A 16,664-nucleotide genomic window follows, 5' to 3' on the forward strand; every position below is an offset into this window, starting at 1 on the left:
TGATATATAATCCCTCGTAAAGATATCTATCTAAGCCTCTAAGTTGACGTAATTCTGGCTACTTCAACAACAATAGCTCAATAAGAGTCCATTTGACTCATTTAATGTACTTCATGTATCTCTACTTCATAGAGCACTTAAATATACATAAAAGCAATCACATGGGAAGAAGCATGCAGGAATAAGTCCTACACTCAACAACATTTGCCAAGAATCCTGCCACGAAAAGGGACTTCATCGAAGGTCAATTTATTCAAATGATGAATGTCTCTTCAATGAATCGAATGAGGAACTAAGAATCACAATCTTCTTTTGATGATTTTGTTTACGTTCCTCTGAATCCTTCTTCTTTTCTCCCCAATTATTAACATCTTGTAGTTTCCCCATTAACAAAAATCACATGTTACTCTATTTATGTTTGCCGAAAAAAAACAAAGTGAGAAAAAATATTAACAAAAAAAGGGCTCACAAAAATATAAAAATGCAATCATTCGCAAATACCCAACCCCTCCACCCCATTAGAAATTTTTGCTAACCTCTAACCTTTTCATTTACTAACTAGCCTTTCTTATTCCTTCTAGAGAAAAAGGGCTCACAAAAATATTTTAAAATGCAATCATTAACAAAAAAAGGGCTCACAAAAATATAAAAATGCAATCATTCGCAAATATCCTAACCCCTCCACCCCATTAGAAATTTTCGCTAACCTCTAATCTTTTCATTTACTAACTAGCCTTTCTTATTCCCTCTAGAGAAACAAGGACCATTGAACATCACTCAACATTATCAAAAGCTATCAACTTACCAATTCTCCCCACACAAAGGTCTTCAACGCAATCACTTGGACGTGATCGTCATCAGGAAGGGTGTAATGTTAACCCATTCTTAGGGTTAACAAGATCTACTACCTTTATCTTATATCAAGGAGTCAAGGTAGATACATCAAAAGGTCATACATTCAAGATATGAAGCAATGGTGTTTAAATCTACAACTTGGATGGGCGTCCGTAATGGTACGACGAAATACTTATGGTGGCGATGCCTGCTTCAAGAGCATGTGGTAGTAAGTTAGGATGAAGTTCCAAGTATTATACTTCATGGATATATTATGAGAGTAGTCATTGTAATAGCATTAGGCCTCTTATGAGCCTAAAGTGCCCAAACGGCCACAGTTTAAGTGAGTGTGAACACTTATGGCCATGTATATAAGTGAAAATCTCTCATAATACAAAGGACTCTCCCATTGTGCAATAGAGTCTTGCTCTTGCTAATCCTCTTGCTAATATCTCTCTCTAATGCATGTTAGTGAGTGTGCATGAGTGATGTGAGGTAAGAGGAGGGACGAGTACATGAAGCATAACGCAGTGGTGTGACAACGCTCGTGGTGGGAGATGCAATGGAATTGCTTCTCAAGGAGTTATAGAGCTTGGAGACATCAAGGGTTACGAGCTCGGCCATTAGAAGACAGCTGCGATTCACCATGTAATCTCTTGTTGGATGTGTTTCAAGGAGGGTTAGGGTGAGCCATACAGCTACGTAGGGCTCGACTAAACATGGAGCTTGATCATCAGAGAGCAATCATCTTGGCGATAGTGTCTAGGGTTCAGGGGTGAGGCACCCAAGTCAGAAGACTAACTCCTCATATATAGTGAAAGGAGTTATTGGTAAGGTTGTGCTCATTACTATAAATGGTGAGATAATCATTATCTTAAAAGTCTTGTTTATGCCAAGATTTACCATTGCTATGGTAGGCCTAATGGTCAGATCTATTGATGTGACATTGTGCATAGTTCATGGCCTGAGTGATGGTGGAGACATCACTATGGTATATCCAATACTTTAAGCCATGGACTTTACAGGTTAGACAAGTATGAGAGATTATCACATAATGCTTATTCAGTTACTGCCACACATCTATGAGCGATGCCGAGCTATGGCAATCCTACTTTAGTCACTTGAATTTTATGGTAGTTTGTTGCACCTTAAAAGGCAAGAGATGGTGTCAGAGTTACCAAATCTTGAGGCCCCTATTAAACTTTCTCAAGTAGTTCCTTAGAAGGATTAAAGATCTCAAGGAGCAACTTACATGTATTGATGAGGCCTATCCAAAGAGTTCATTAGTGTCTATTGTTCTCATAGCTATACTAGATTCATACCAAGTTTTTGCATCCACACTTAGGCTTATAATGAAGGGTAAACTCAATGTCCTTACATTTGATGAGTTGGGTACAGTGCTCCTGCAAGAAGAGCAATCTGGGTAAAACTAAACTAGTATGTGTGTGGGATATCAGGAATTCATCTCATTGCTAGCCAAAAAGAAAGAGTCAACGAGCTATGCACATATGATGATTGGGAATTCATTATGAACTATAGTTATAGCCCTTCTATCCATGATGTATACATGTTAGTGATAGATCATCATGTCTAGCATTTTGATAATGGAGCACATTACTTCTCATGGTGATTTGTTTTCCTCCCTTGAGTTTAGTTACATGTGTAAACAACTCCTCATATCTAGTGAAAGGTGTTGGTAAGGTTGTTCTCACTACTATAAATGGTGGACAATCACTCGCTCAGAAGTCTTATTCATGCCATCATGTATTAAAAATAAATTGATGTTAGTCTCTGCCATTGCTAAAAAGGAAGGCCTAGTGGTCATATTTGTTGAGTTTTGGGCAAGATGCAGTAATGGTCATCATTCCTGCAATAGTTATGTGTGCTAAAGATGCCCCACAAGACCTTACAAACAATTACCCCTTATGAAGCTTGGACTATGTGGCTCATTTGTGTGTTTTTGGTTGTCTTGCTTATGCTCTTGTGCTTGAGCACTAATGTAATGATAAGGTTGAAAATGAATGTTTATGGGATACAACTCAAAAATTAAAGGGTATAGACTCTACCATCTGACCAAGGAGGATTTTGGTGAAGAGAGTTGTCTTTGTTGAACTCAATTCAGCCCATACTTTTATACACAAAATGGAAAAACACATACACACATGATATCTTTGATACACTCCTACCTTTTTACAATGTTGGATAGCCATATGTGGAGAAAATAAATTCTCAACAAAGTGCTACAAATTAACTCCACATTGGCTAAAATTCACGCCCAATTTTAACCCACATATCAGCATATTGATGAGGCAACTATGGATGAGGAAAGGGATTCCATATATAGGTGTCCAAAAGTAGGCCAAAAGGTTAGTGTAGACATTACGAGGTAACAAATTAGCCAAAATGGTTGGTCGAGATATTGCAAGATAACAAATTAGCCAAAATGGTTGGCGTAGACATTGTGAGATAAAAAATTAGCCAAAATGGTTGGTGTAGTCATCATTGCAAGATAGTAAATTATTTACTCCTTTACCTACCAGGATACATGCAAGTTCTCATCGTGCATCTTATTATTTTGTGGATCATGCTCTCATTGCCAGAGGAACCTGTTTCCTTTGAGAAAGCAAAGGAAAATGATCATGCTCTCATTGCCACTAAAAGAGAAATCTATTTCCTTTACGGAAGTATAGGAAAATGATCATTGGATATATAGGCCATGTAGGATGAGTACAACGATCAACAATCCGAAAAAATGACACTTGGTATTTGGCAGATTTGCCTTGTGAGATAAAAAGGCCATTAGTATGAAGTGTGTTTTTATAAGCTTAATCATAAAGCTCATTGGAACGTTGACTATAAGGTAAGGCTTGTGAGAAAAGGATTATGCTCAAGAAAAATACATAGATTATGATGAGAACTTTGCCCCCACATCTTGTATGACTATAATCGGGTGTATTATTACATTAGGTAGTGCATCACGGATGGAAATGTAGATGAGTTAGATATCAAGAATACCTTCTTCAATGGTGATTTGCATGAGGATTTTTATGTATCTCAGCCTCGTGGTTTTGTTTAAAAGGGACAAGAGTCTAATGTATGTAGGATAAGAAAGGCTCTATATGGTGTTAAGCAGACTCTCAAAGTACGACCAGTATGAGAAGATAAATGTATACTTGGTTGAAAATGGTTTTTATAATAGTCCATTGAGAGTATCCTCTGTGTATTGTTTTTTGGTCATAGAGTATCCTTTATGTATTGAGGAGTAAGAATTATTTTTTAGTCATCATTTTATACATTGATGACATGTTGTTCATCACTCACAAGCCCTAACACACAAAGAAGATTTCAACCTTTAAGGCTAAATTACATGTGTCATTTGAGATGAAAGATTTGGGATCATTACATTATTATTTGGGCATATAATTTATGCAGCATGATTGTGATAGTATAGTCAAAGTACATATATAGACTATTTACACAGTTTGGTATGAAGACTTTAAACCTATTGCTACATTAGTAATAGAGACAAGTGCTAGGCTCAGTCTCTCTATGATGATGCAAGTGAACCATTTGAAGTATCACTTTATCAGGGTGCCTCATCTATTTATGCAATATGAGGCTAGACATTTAGTTTGGGATCTCCCACTTGACCAAGTTTATACATACTCCCATAAGTAAGCATTGGCAGGTTGCTAAGGCTAGTATTCCAATACATATAGGGCACTCAATCCATTAGGCTATTCTATGCTAAGGGGGGTGATATTTACATGCATACTTTTAATGTCTACGATTGGGCTTGATGTTATGACATGTGAGTATCCATATAGTGACTTTAGTGGCTTTTTCTTATATCTTGGTGATTCATGTATATCATAGCTCAGTAAGAAGTAGCCAACAATGGCCACTTCTTCTTGCTATGGAGATGACATACACGATAACTTTTACAATGATTGTGGAGTATGTATGCTTAGATGCCTTTTGGTACCTTTTGTAGATCTTGGCGTTATGACACGATAGTCCCCTATCTCCATTTTCACTAACAGCATCCAATATGCAGTGGCCGTTGTGGCAAGAGGAACCCATTATTTCATGCTCACACAAAGTACATTGATGTGGATTATCATTATGTCAAGGAGAGGCTCTTTGCAGGATAGATTATCCTAGCTTATGTCTCTACACACAAGAAGATATATTCATGAAGGCTCTCTCATGAGAGAAGTCTGAAGCTTTTCACAAAGCTTTGGGCTTATTTGCCATTCAAGGATTGATCAGCCACATGATCCCTCTACATCTTCACATCATCGCTACAAGGGGGATTTATAGTAGTGATGTATGGATATAGGCTAATAATGGGCCGATGTACTTTTTCCCTCCTTATGAGGTTTTTTCCCCCGAGCATGTGTACACACTCTTATGAGTGAGTGTATAAGTGGCCTTATCATGTCACTTCACTTGTACGTCACTTATTCTCATCAATCAACTTTTGAGTGTTGATTCTTTCTATCTTTGCTTGTGTGTGTTGCTACCTTTGCCTCCACTTATGTGTGTCTCTACTTTGAGTGTCGTGATTCTCACTATCTCTGCTTGCTGCATTCATGTGTGTGTTGTTACCTTTGTCTCCACTCTAACATTTATACCATGAATCTCGCACTTAGAATTTACTTAAATTTTGAGATTTTTGGGACATGGTGGAGTGGCGATGTTTTTGGAAAAATTTCCTATAAATCCACATAGTTTGAAAAATAAAAGGAGAGATTAAAGCTTAATTTGTTTTGAAACTATCTTGGGTTTAACAAGATGGTTTTTACATAAACTAATACTATTTTTTTAATTTTAACTGACAAAAAAGGGGAATCTATATTAGGAGACCAAATGGTCCATAGACCCACTACCATAGAACAAGGCATGGGTGGTCATATCCCAATAGTCTCTAATTTTAACTGACAAAAAAGGGGAATCTATATTAGGAGACCAAATGGTCCATAGACCCACTACCATAGAACAAGGCATGGGTGGTCATATCCCAATAGTATCTAATTAGGCCATGGTGGTAGGTGATTACCAAAATGAAGTGTGATGGTATGATAAATTCCTTTGAGGACATATTACACTTCACACATATCTATGATGATACAATGACAATTTCTTGAAAAACACCATGGGTCCCTCTGCTGATCAATGAAGTGAATGAAAGAAAAAGAATAAAAAAGGAAAGAGAAACTATTGCACCAAAAATAGCAACCTAGAGACCTAGCAAGCAAGTCTCTATGTATGAGAAACCTATATCAAAGCCTCTTAAACCTCGATTAGATCATGCTTCTATGACCCTTATAACCCATAAAGGGGAGTGTTTCGAGTGCCATAGATGTGGCCATTTTGCATACAACTTTCCTTTTAACAAGAAGCATCTTTTAGTGGTGGTGGTGGCAAAGTAATTCAAAAAGCAATGCAACCATAGAAGATCTAGATACATTTGATACAGTCTGGAATAGTTCCAAGTAATCCACTTATTTCCTCTTTTAATGTTTATTCATTAAATGATAATTATTGTGAGAATTATCATTTTAACATGAGAGTGTTTGATCCCACATGATTTAATCCAAGTGGAAGTTATAGAATCCAATATGCATGTTTTATTTCCTCATTGATGTTTTATTTAAGAAGCATAATTTCATTGATGTTTCTGTCATCATCCAAAGATTACATATCCCAATGGCATCAAAGTGATACATTGTAAATATGGTGCATGGTATGACCCAATGTTGTGGGTAAAGAAAATTGACCCATTGATACATGAAATATGGCACATAGTATGACCCAGTGTTGTGGGCAAAGAAAATTGACCACCGATACATTGTAAATATGGTGCATGGTGTGATCCAATGCTGGTAAAGAAAAGTTCCTCAACTTAAGTCAAAGAAAAGTTCCTCAACTTAAGTCAAAGATTCAAGGAGGAGCTATCTTTTCTTATCATGCACTTGGATAGGTTAGATGTTTTATTAGGCAAAGAGTGGTTTTTCCACAAGAGCTCCAATGTCTCCGATTATATCCATCATGTAATCACTTTTGTATATAATGGGAGGGATTTTACATTGATTGAAGAGCTTCCTAGTCCAATGAATAAAGTCTTATTTTATTAAGCATCGAATTATTTCTCATTATGACAATTGTGTATGTTTTGCTTTAGAAACTATTCAAATGCTTCATAATAAATAAATGTGATGTTAGAAACTATTCAAATGCTTCATAATAAATAATGTGATGTGATTTATTATATTCTTAAGAATTAAGTGCAATGTTGTGATGATTTTTATGCTTCTTCTATTAACAATTATAAAGTGTTTCTTAATTCAATTAGTTTTATCTATGCTAGTTGCTTTCACACCCTGATGTTAACATTACACATGTATCAATTGCTAATAAATTCATGGATTTGGCTTTAGGGAAGGGAGAAAAGAGTGATTTGATTCTTCCTTAATTCAAGCAGTTCAATCTATGCTAGCTGCTTTCTCACCTGATGTTGACATTACACATGTATCAACTATTAATAAAGTTATGGATTTGGCTTTAGAGAAGGGAGAAAAGAGTGATCTGATTATTCATAAGAAATTAGTTGTTTGGGACTAGCAAGCTAGCTTGAGTTCTCATGGTGTCATGGATTTCGCTCGAATGAAAGGTGTTGACCTTTGGATTGTAGATACTCCTAAGGGATGACTCTTTCACAAGAGATTTTGTCTGAGTATTCAGATGTGTTTCCAAAGGAGCTACCACATGGTTTACCTCCAAAAAGAGGTGTAAACCATAAGTTTGAGCTATTACCTAACTACTGGGGCATAACTAGTGTTTATAACTAGTGTTTATAAGGAAATCCTATAGTTTAAGTCAATCAAAGGAGGATGAGGTTGCTTTAGGAGTACCTCTAGATGGGGCATGTGAGGCCTAGTAAATTTCCTTGAGGTGCACAAGACCAAGAGGATGTATATTGATTAATAAGATAAAAATTAATAATAAATATCCTTTGCCAAGGATGGATGACTTTATTGATCAACTTTGTGGAGTGTAATACTTCATGAAGATTGATCTCAAGTATCATATGATTATGATAATTGAGGGTGATGTCTTTAAGACTAGTTTTAGGACTAATTATGTGTGTTATGAGTTCTTAGAGTTGCTACTCGGACTCACGATTGCACCATCAACTTTTTCAATAAATGATGAATGAAAGTTTTCACCCACATGTTAGGAAAGTTTGTGATAGCCATTTTAGAGAATATCCTTGTGTGTAGTAGGACAACATTCTTAACATCTAAGGATTGTTAAGAATTCTTAAAAATGTTTTCTAAAGAGGAAAAATGTGATTTATTTAATCAAGTAATGACATACTTGGGGCATGATATTACCATTAATGTCAAGAAAAATCAAGAAAGTGTGTCTTTTTTAGATAACATCCATGTGTGTAGTAGGATAATGCGCTCAACATTTGAAAATTGTGTTAGGCATTCTTAGAAAGTTTGTTAAATAAGGCAAACATGATTTCTTTAAGCAAGAGTTGATAAAGGCAAGGAAAAATTGAGGAACTTGGAGGTCCATTCAAAGCAAGGTCCGAGAAAAGATAGGTTTTAGCTTAGCTTAGAACTTGTTCAATCTTCAAAAAATCCTTCTCAAATATATGGGGGAAAGAAAATTTCATCCTTAAAAAATTTAAGATTCAGTTATAATCGATGAAAGTGCAAAGCAAATGCTTGTTCAAAATTTAAGATTCAGTTATAATCGATTAAAGTGCAAAGCAAATGCTTGTTCAAAATTACAATTTTCTCTTCAATCCACGGTGACAAAAAGGATTCATGTGAGGCTTTGAAAAAAATAATTTCTTTAACATTGATTGGAGGTCCATTGTATATAGTTTGCACACTTTCTATCAAGAGTTGGCTTGACAATCATCATGCTTGTTTTGGGCATTCTAGACCCATTGGGTCTTTTGTAGATGTTTAATACCATCTTTCTTTCTCATGCAGTATTAGTTATAACCTCTATAGTGACACCCATTATTTTATCGAGAATATTTATGTAATATTTTATTTTGGATTTGCCTTTTATATATATCATTTTATAGGATTAATGTGTTTAATGAGCTATGTGCACTAGTATGATATAGTATTATTTTTTAGGATTAACGTGTTTAATTAGGTGTGTGCACTCATATAATATAGTTAGGCTTAATGTGTGTAATCAACTTTGTGCACTGACTAATATTATTTTGAATTAGGTGATGATTAAGCGGTGGATTATTTATTAATCGCATGTGAAACATTTGTTGGACCACAATGAGATATTTAGCAAGACATGTGAACACCTATTATGGTTTTATATTTTGGCATTAATATTTATGGAAGGTTAAGGCCTTAAACCTTTATACCTACCAATTAGTATATTTATAATTTTGGTAGGCCCAAAACTTTATATTTGTAGCTTGCAATATTTTTGAAAGAGCTTTTATGCTCAAAAACTCAAAAGCATTTATGCTTTGTTTTTGGAGTTATCTTTTTGAAAAGCAAGCTTTTAATACATATAAATATGGATGAGCAGTACGATGTGCCACACTCATCCATGGGAGATTTAACCCAATCTTGTGTCGACAGTTATCTCTTTCTTATTTTCAAGCTCTCTTGTTTATTTTATTTTGTTTATGTATGGTTATTGCTTTTAATTTATTCCCATTCTATGGTTTGCTTTAATTTTTATGTTAAGAAATAGATTTCTTCTCCAAGTGTCATAAAGAGTCTAACAGTGGTATCAAATATTTGGGGATCACCCAAGGAGAAGAATTTTTGAGAAAAATTCAAAAGAAAAATTTACACAATTGTTTAGAGCAAAGAAGGCCAATGAATTTATTTTTTGCAAATATTAAGGCTTCAACAAAGGAAGGAATAATAACACGAGAAGAGGCATAAAGGGGTGAGACACTGTCAAAAGGACATGTGAAGTGAAAAGGTTAATTCACATGTTTTTGGGGACCACTAAACAATAGTAAAAGAGTTTTAACCGTTGGACAAAACTTCATCTTCACCACATCTTCCAAAGCCACTCGAGCTATAAAACCATCTATTTATTCCCTCAACTTCTCCAAGATCAAAAGACATGGACGGATTCACTAAGAATTAAGCATCATTCATCTATCTTCAGATTTGCAAAAGTTTCAAGTTTGGGATTTTGTCAGATTTAACGGCAAGGAGTGACCTTTTTTTAAATCATTGTTTTCTTTAATCAATTTTTTTTGATTTGTTTCTTCGTGTGCTATTGCCCCATCAAGGACCATACCTTTTCTCTCTCTTTTTTCTTCAATGATTGCGCTAATTCGTCGGCTATTTTTTTCCCCTCTCTCTCTTCGTTGGTTGTGCTAATAATTTGCTATCGTTTTCTTTTTGCCGGCCATCACTTTTCTCATAGGATTTTACTAAGCTAAAACAAAAAGCTTAAGTATTCAAAGCTTAATATTTTTAAAAAAACCCTCAAAGCTTAAACTTGAAAGCTTCGAAAGCTTTATATATTTCTCTTCTCTCGCTTCGCATTTGCGTCGATTATTCTCTTTCTCTCTTTTCACTATTTTGCCCGAGCTTTCAAACTCCACATCCCAAAGCTTTCTCACCTTCTATAAGGCATATAGACCTTAGCTACACCAAAAGCTTATTAAATCAATAAAGACCTATAATAACAGCTTTTCAACTTTTATAAGACTTAAAACCTTATCTTAGCCAAGCCTTAAAAAGCCATAAAAGCTTAAAATTTCATACCATCAAAGTTTTCAAAAGGAGGTATAGCTCAAGCGCGAGGCTTCAAGCAAATTCAGCATCAAGATTCTCCACTATACGCGCTTCTTCGACATCTTTTTCTACACAAGTTAATTATGAGGATGACGTCTTCTCTCTTGTGCAAGAGGGTAATTTCGAACATGAGAATATTTTCGATCATCCAGGTATGTATAAACCTATTTTACATAAAGGAGACTTAAGTTTGTGGAAACCAAGCCTGTGGGGTAAAATTAGCTCCTAGATTTAATAAATGATAATGCATATAAGTTCAGCTACCCTCTAATTGACATATTCATAATTCTTTTTCACATTAGTTTTTTGAGACCTTTTAAAGGACCTCTACCTTCTCATCCTATATTAGAAGAACTTCCTGAACTAGTAAATGAAGAAGAACATCTTGTGTTTGAGTCTATCTCATTGACCATGAGACCATCACTACACACACATATAATAATGTTAAGTGTCTTGTGACTTTCAAGAATCATTATATCGAAGATGCTAAATGGATGTCAGAAAAGTTCTTCCATTCTTACCAAAATCTCATCCACTCATACCATCCACACAATTGAGGTTAATTGTAACCCCAAGCCTAGAGGAAATGTTAGTCATAACCTCTATGGGGATGTCCATTATTTTTTCAAGAATATTTCTCGAATATTTTATTTTGGATGCACCTTTTATTTATATCATTTTTTAAGATTAATGTGTTTAATCAATTATGTAGTACGCTGGTATAATATAGTCAAGATTAATGTGTTTGATTGACTTTGTATAGTATTGATTAATATTATTTTGGATGTAGGCAATGATTGAATGGTGGATTATTTGTTAATCGGGTGTAGAATATTTGTTGGACCATAATGAAATATTTGGGAAGAAGTGTGAACACCTATTGTGATTTCATATTTTGGTATTAATTTCATGGAAGGCTAAGGCCTCAAACCTTTGTATATACCAATTAGTATTTATACCTTTGGTAGGCCCAAGACTTCATATTTATAGCTTGCAATATTTGTGGAAGAGCTTTTAAGCTCAAAAACTCAAAAGCACTTATGCTTTGTTTTTGAAATTATCTTTATGAAAAGCAAGCTTTTAATACATATAAATATGGATGAGTGGTACGACGGGCCACACTAATGCAAGGGAGATTCAACCCAATCTTGTGTCAATGGTGATCTCTTTCTTATTTTCAAGAGAGCTTTCACGCGTGTGCCACTTGGCCAGCGTGAATTAGAATCCGACAAGTGGCCCTTGTTTTTCTTTTGTTTTTCCTCAAGCATGGCCACGTGCTGTGTCCACGCGTCAGTCATTCGTCTAGTTTCCACGCATGATAGACACGTGGTTATCGTCTTTGTAATCCCGCCCCTCCCTTTATCATAATTCATCTGCCTTTTTTTTTGAAAGCTCTCTTGTTTATATTTATTTTGTGTATGGTTAATGCTTTTAATTTGTTCCCAATCTATGGTTTGCTCTAATTTTTGTGTTGAGAAATATAATTCTTCTCCAAGTGTCATAAAGACCCTGACATACACACGTGCACTTATTAACATCTTTTCTGCTTGGAAGACGCTGTCAAATACACTAAAAAATGTTTTTAGTGTATTTCATAAAAAAATTATATTGCGAGTTTCACAATTTTCCATCAAATTTGAAGGGTGCGTATCGAAAGGTAACCCTCGTCCACAACAAGTAAAGTGAGATAGAAGAAAAGGATGGTGTGGGAGGAGTACAGTGAGATAGCTTACTTGGAAGTACTACCATCTTTAATGAGGAAGAGATGAATCAGGTGATGGTGGTGGATGTGGTCACAAGGGGTTGACCACAAGGTAGAAAGAGGGTTTTCACCTAGAAAGTGAAGTTCTTTAAAGTTCATCTTAGAACAGAGAGCAGTGGGGGGACCATGTTCTCCACTTGTACAAGAACATTAAAATATGGGCCATAATGTAGGGACCTCTCTCGGTAAATTTTTTTTTTTCCAAAAAACTGGCTGTTTATATTAAGAAGTTAGAAAGAGACAAGTTACAACATGTTGAGAACTCTAATGAGACCAGTGACTCTGCACATGACATACGGTGCCGCAAGCCCTGAGCTTGCCTTTGACTTAATTGAGAAGTTTCTCTAGCTGTGAAACCAGCTTTTCCCTCTTTTAGTGAAACAGGTTATTTACTTTATTAGGATGTGTGAAACATTTAACAGCAAGCACCATTTGATTATATATAAATATATTTAGTGGCAAACATTATACTGGCACGCATTTAGTTTCCTACTCTACTCTCTCGGGGAATTAATAGTTTTTAATAAAATGTTTGGGTTTTTATTTGGGTAGGTATTAATGGTAATAGTAGTAGCCGGTGTCGACGCCGCCTGCCTAGGCGAGATCAAACCAAACTTACCAAAGCCGGCAACACTGCGTGTGGCATAAATGTGGGCGTTTCCTTCGAGTGCTGGGATATATGGTGGGTGATATACATGGAGCAGAGCTCTGAACAAGGTAGTTAAAGTAAAATGCGGTGTTCGGTGCTACTGGCAGCGTGAGCACACTCAGCAGCCGTGAGCTGTAATCGTGTGTTGGCGAGGGTGGGCTTAGTAAATATATGCTCAACCACCCACTCCCGATGGTACTAGTACCATGCCAGCCAGAAGGTAGTAGCTGGGATCAGAACAAATAATAAAACACTGCATTATTGATGGTGGGATTTGGAAAGATATCAACGACCTCACCTTCATGTAGTTCCTTGCTCAGTCTCTCTGCTTGTTGACTCTGCTGAAGGACTCGGAGATTGCACAGGAGCTCATGTTGCTTTGGAGCTTAACTGCGGAAGCTCTTTTGGGCTTCAACAGGCTTGGAATGTTTACTACTTGTTTCTGTTTTGAGCATTGCTAGTGGGGCTCGAAAGTACTTCTCGAAGCTCGCAGAGGCCGGTCTTCATTTTTTGGGTTCGTTTAATCTCCTCTGCCTTTGGCTAATGCTAGGTTCAGAGACTGGTTAATATTTCCTAGTGAAGGTTTATTATTACCTAATTTCATTGCTTTGAAGCTTGAGGCTCGGTATTTGTTGCTCTTTGGACCATTTTTGTTTGCATTAACTTGGGTAAGTGTTAAGTCTCCGTCTCTAGTAGAGAGAGAGAGAGAGGGAGAGAGACGTTGTGGGGTTTTGAAAGTTACTTGGTTTGTCACGCATTCACATTGAATACTTGTTGGAGCTGGTCTACTGCAAACGGAAACCTTGCACAACGTTCTTGTGCTCGTAGTTTTTAGTATCAGTTCCCTTTTTTCTCATCACTTGGTGTCATTTTGCGTTTGTGGGCACCTTCTTCAAGGTTTGAGTAATCGATACCCCATGCGTAGCTTGTAACCTAACAAATGTTGCTTGTTTTCTTAGCAGCATTCTAGCACTCAGGTATTTTCATGGACACTCAAATACTCTTCGCCTTGCAGGTTCTCTTTTCAATGGAGTCAGTGAAAGGATCTGTGGCCCTCTATGCATTGTGGGCACTGGTCATGTTGTGTTTGAGCAGTGTAGCCAACTCTCAGCAGCCTCTTGCTCCGGGCCTATTTGTGTTTGGGGACTCTTTGGTAGACGATGGCAACAATAACTACATCCCGTCTCTGGCCAGGTCCAACTTCTACCCTTACGGGATAGACTTCCCACTCGGAGCCACTGGAAGGTTTTGCAATGGCCGAACTGTAGTAGACCTTCTTGGTAAGCTCTGAACACTTTTGCTTCAATGCTTCGTGAGTTTCTGGGATTTGCTACCTCAATGCAGTTGGGTGTTTATCAATGGTGTATTGTTACTAAAATGTAGCTCAGTCCTGCGTTTTTTTTACATTCAGGTCAATTGCTTGGGCTTCCTTTCCTTCCCGCGTACCTCAATCCGGCAACGAAAGGCTCCGCAATTTTACACGGAGTGAATTACGCATCTGCGGCGGGTGGCATTCTTGATATATCCGGCCGAAACTATGTGCGATAATTTTGTTGTTGTTAAGATGGCGTTCAAGTTTGAAGATAAGACATAAATAAGATTGTCAAGGGATTTACCCTGTTTAAGAATTTTAAGAACGGCAATAATTATGTTAACCTTGCTGGGGTTTTGACTGATAAGAAGTGCAGGTGGCTCGACTGTCTTTCAACACGCAAATCTCGAACTTTAGAAACACATTGCAGGAGCTACCGACGCTACTGGGTGGAGCCGCCCCCACTGCAGAATTTCTGTCGAAGTCGGTCTTTGCAATAGTTTTTGGGAGCAATGACTACTTGAACAACTATCTCATCAACTCCACTGGGTTCAGCCAGCAATACACGCCCAACAATTACCGAGTTCTCGTGGCTGAGACATTTGCCACACAGTTGGCGGTAATGCAAACATACACACTCTCCTCGACGTAGGGCAAGCAGGCTTGTTTTTTTCTGATGGGTTGCCATGCCCATTAGAATTTGAAGGGTTGTGCAAAGGCAACGATGTGTAACACTGCGTGTACGTTTGTGTGTGTTCGCGCGCGCAGACACTGTATGAGCTGGGGGCGAGGAGGTTTGTGATCGCGGGGGTTGGGCCCTTGGGATGCATTCCGAACGTGCTGGCGACTAAGAGCAAGGACGGCCTGTGTGTTGGATACGTTAACCAGCTGGTGCAGGGCTTCAACGCCGAGGTGTTGCAGCTCGTCAATGAGCTCAACGCCGACCCCCAGCTCGTCGGCGCCACCTTCATCTACGGAAAAGTGTACGATACCTTCAGTAACATCCTCGCGAACCCAAGCCAATACGGTAATTCTACGAGTTTGGTCTGTAACCTCTGCAGGAAGAGATTCAATCTATCAGTAGGTAGCTGAGCCCTTCAGTATAGGGATCACAGTTTGATTTCTTTTTTCTCTTAATCAACATATAAATTTGTTTGCATTTGAGGGAGGATTAAGATGTGATTATGGAGGATCAAAGAAGGTAAGCGTCGTCAGTGTAGCATGGCTAACGATGCTCATGGCATCATTGAATAAGCTCACAAAGGTTATCTTAATCTTCTGCATGCGGGCTTAGATTTAAGCCTTTTGGGTTCATTGAATGCTTATGGAGTTTACTCCAATACGACTTGAAATTAGTCATGGCTAATTAATATCGAAATTTTGCAGGATTTACTGTGTCTAACACGGGATGTTGTGGCGTGGGCAAGTTTCGCGGCCAGCTCACGTGCCTGCCTCCTCTGGCCAAGCTTTGTCCGGACAGAAGAGAACATGTGTTTTGGGACGCCTTCCACCCGACCGAAGCCACCAACATATTCCTGGCCTCCGGCATCTTCAACGGCGACGCTAACTCTGTAGTTCCTATGAACCTCCGCCAGCTCGTCCAGCAAGGTTAAAGCTTGATAAGCCTTTGAGCATTAACAATCCAAACATGATTTCCATGCAACCAAAATATCTCCCTCGCCACAAGCCATTCATTCTTGTTCGCTCCAATTTGTTCCAATTGAATTGCAAGCAACTCTTAACGAGAGCTTCCTATTGAGGTTTATGTTTTACAGCCCCCTCCCCCTCACCCTCCCCCCCCCCCCCAAAAAAAAGAACAGACTAGGTGTGAATTCATTTGAGATCTCATGTTGAAGGTATAGAGGTATGTGCATGGTTTTCATTTTAATCTAAAGGCAGTGTGGAATATGAAAGCCTTGGAATGTTATGTAGATGTGTTTCGGTAGGGGTTCTAACAATGTAATAAAACATGGTGCGTGAATCACGACACGGGACTACATATGACTTCACCGAATTCTAAGCAAGGCACTTTAGTATTACTTATTTAAATATTATTAAATTCTTGTAATTTATTTCTTTTTAATTTTTTGTTAATCTCAACTCTCTTCTAATTTAGAACAAGTTTTATCTTTTCAAGCGCAATTAAATGAAGAGCAAGCGAAGAAGATTGAATTACAAGATCTACTCTCGGAAGTGTAGAAACGTGGAAAGAATTTTCTTACGATCTTTATATAAATAAAGGAAGAGTATAACAATGATGGGATATGTTTAGAGTGACAATAAAGC

The 16,664-nt window shown here is 37.4% G+C and overlaps 1 protein-coding gene across 1 annotated transcript; it reads left to right on the forward strand.

Annotated features, from left to right (window-relative positions):
• The first annotated feature begins 13,128 nt into the window (after positions 1–13,128).
• Positions 13,129–16,125, forward strand: LOC147613593 (GDSL esterase/lipase At1g71691-like). Its single transcript, XM_086781596.1, has 6 exons — positions 13,129–13,580; positions 14,082–14,346; positions 14,478–14,605; positions 14,755–14,997; positions 15,147–15,405; positions 15,765–16,125. The coding sequence occupies exons 2-6, from the start codon at positions 14,094–14,096 to the stop codon at positions 15,989–15,991; spliced, it is 1,110 nt and encodes a 369-aa protein (XP_086637722.1). The 5' UTR covers positions 13,129–13,580; positions 14,082–14,093; the 3' UTR covers positions 15,992–16,125.
• The last annotated feature ends 539 nt before the right edge of the window (positions 16,126–16,664 follow it).

This window comes from Cibotium barometz, chromosome 43 (assembly GCF_041138505.1).
Source record: "Cibotium barometz isolate CiBa-2024 chromosome 43, ASM4113850v1, whole genome shotgun sequence".
NCBI classification, from domain to species: domain Eukaryota; kingdom Viridiplantae; phylum Streptophyta; class Polypodiopsida; order Cyatheales; family Cibotiaceae; genus Cibotium; species Cibotium barometz.

Coding starts and splice junctions, on each gene's coding strand:
- LOC147613593 (XM_086781596.1), top strand. CDS start 14,094: ATGGAGTCAGTGAAAGGATCTGTGGCCCTCTATGCATTGTGGGCACTG. Junction 14,347..14,477: donor AACTGTAGTAGACCTTCTTG/GTAAGCTCTGAA, acceptor TTTTACATTCAG/GTCAATTGCTTGGGCTTCCT. Junction 14,606..14,754: donor ATATATCCGGCCGAAACTAT/GTGCGATAATTT, acceptor TAAGAAGTGCAG/GTGGCTCGACTGTCTTTCAA.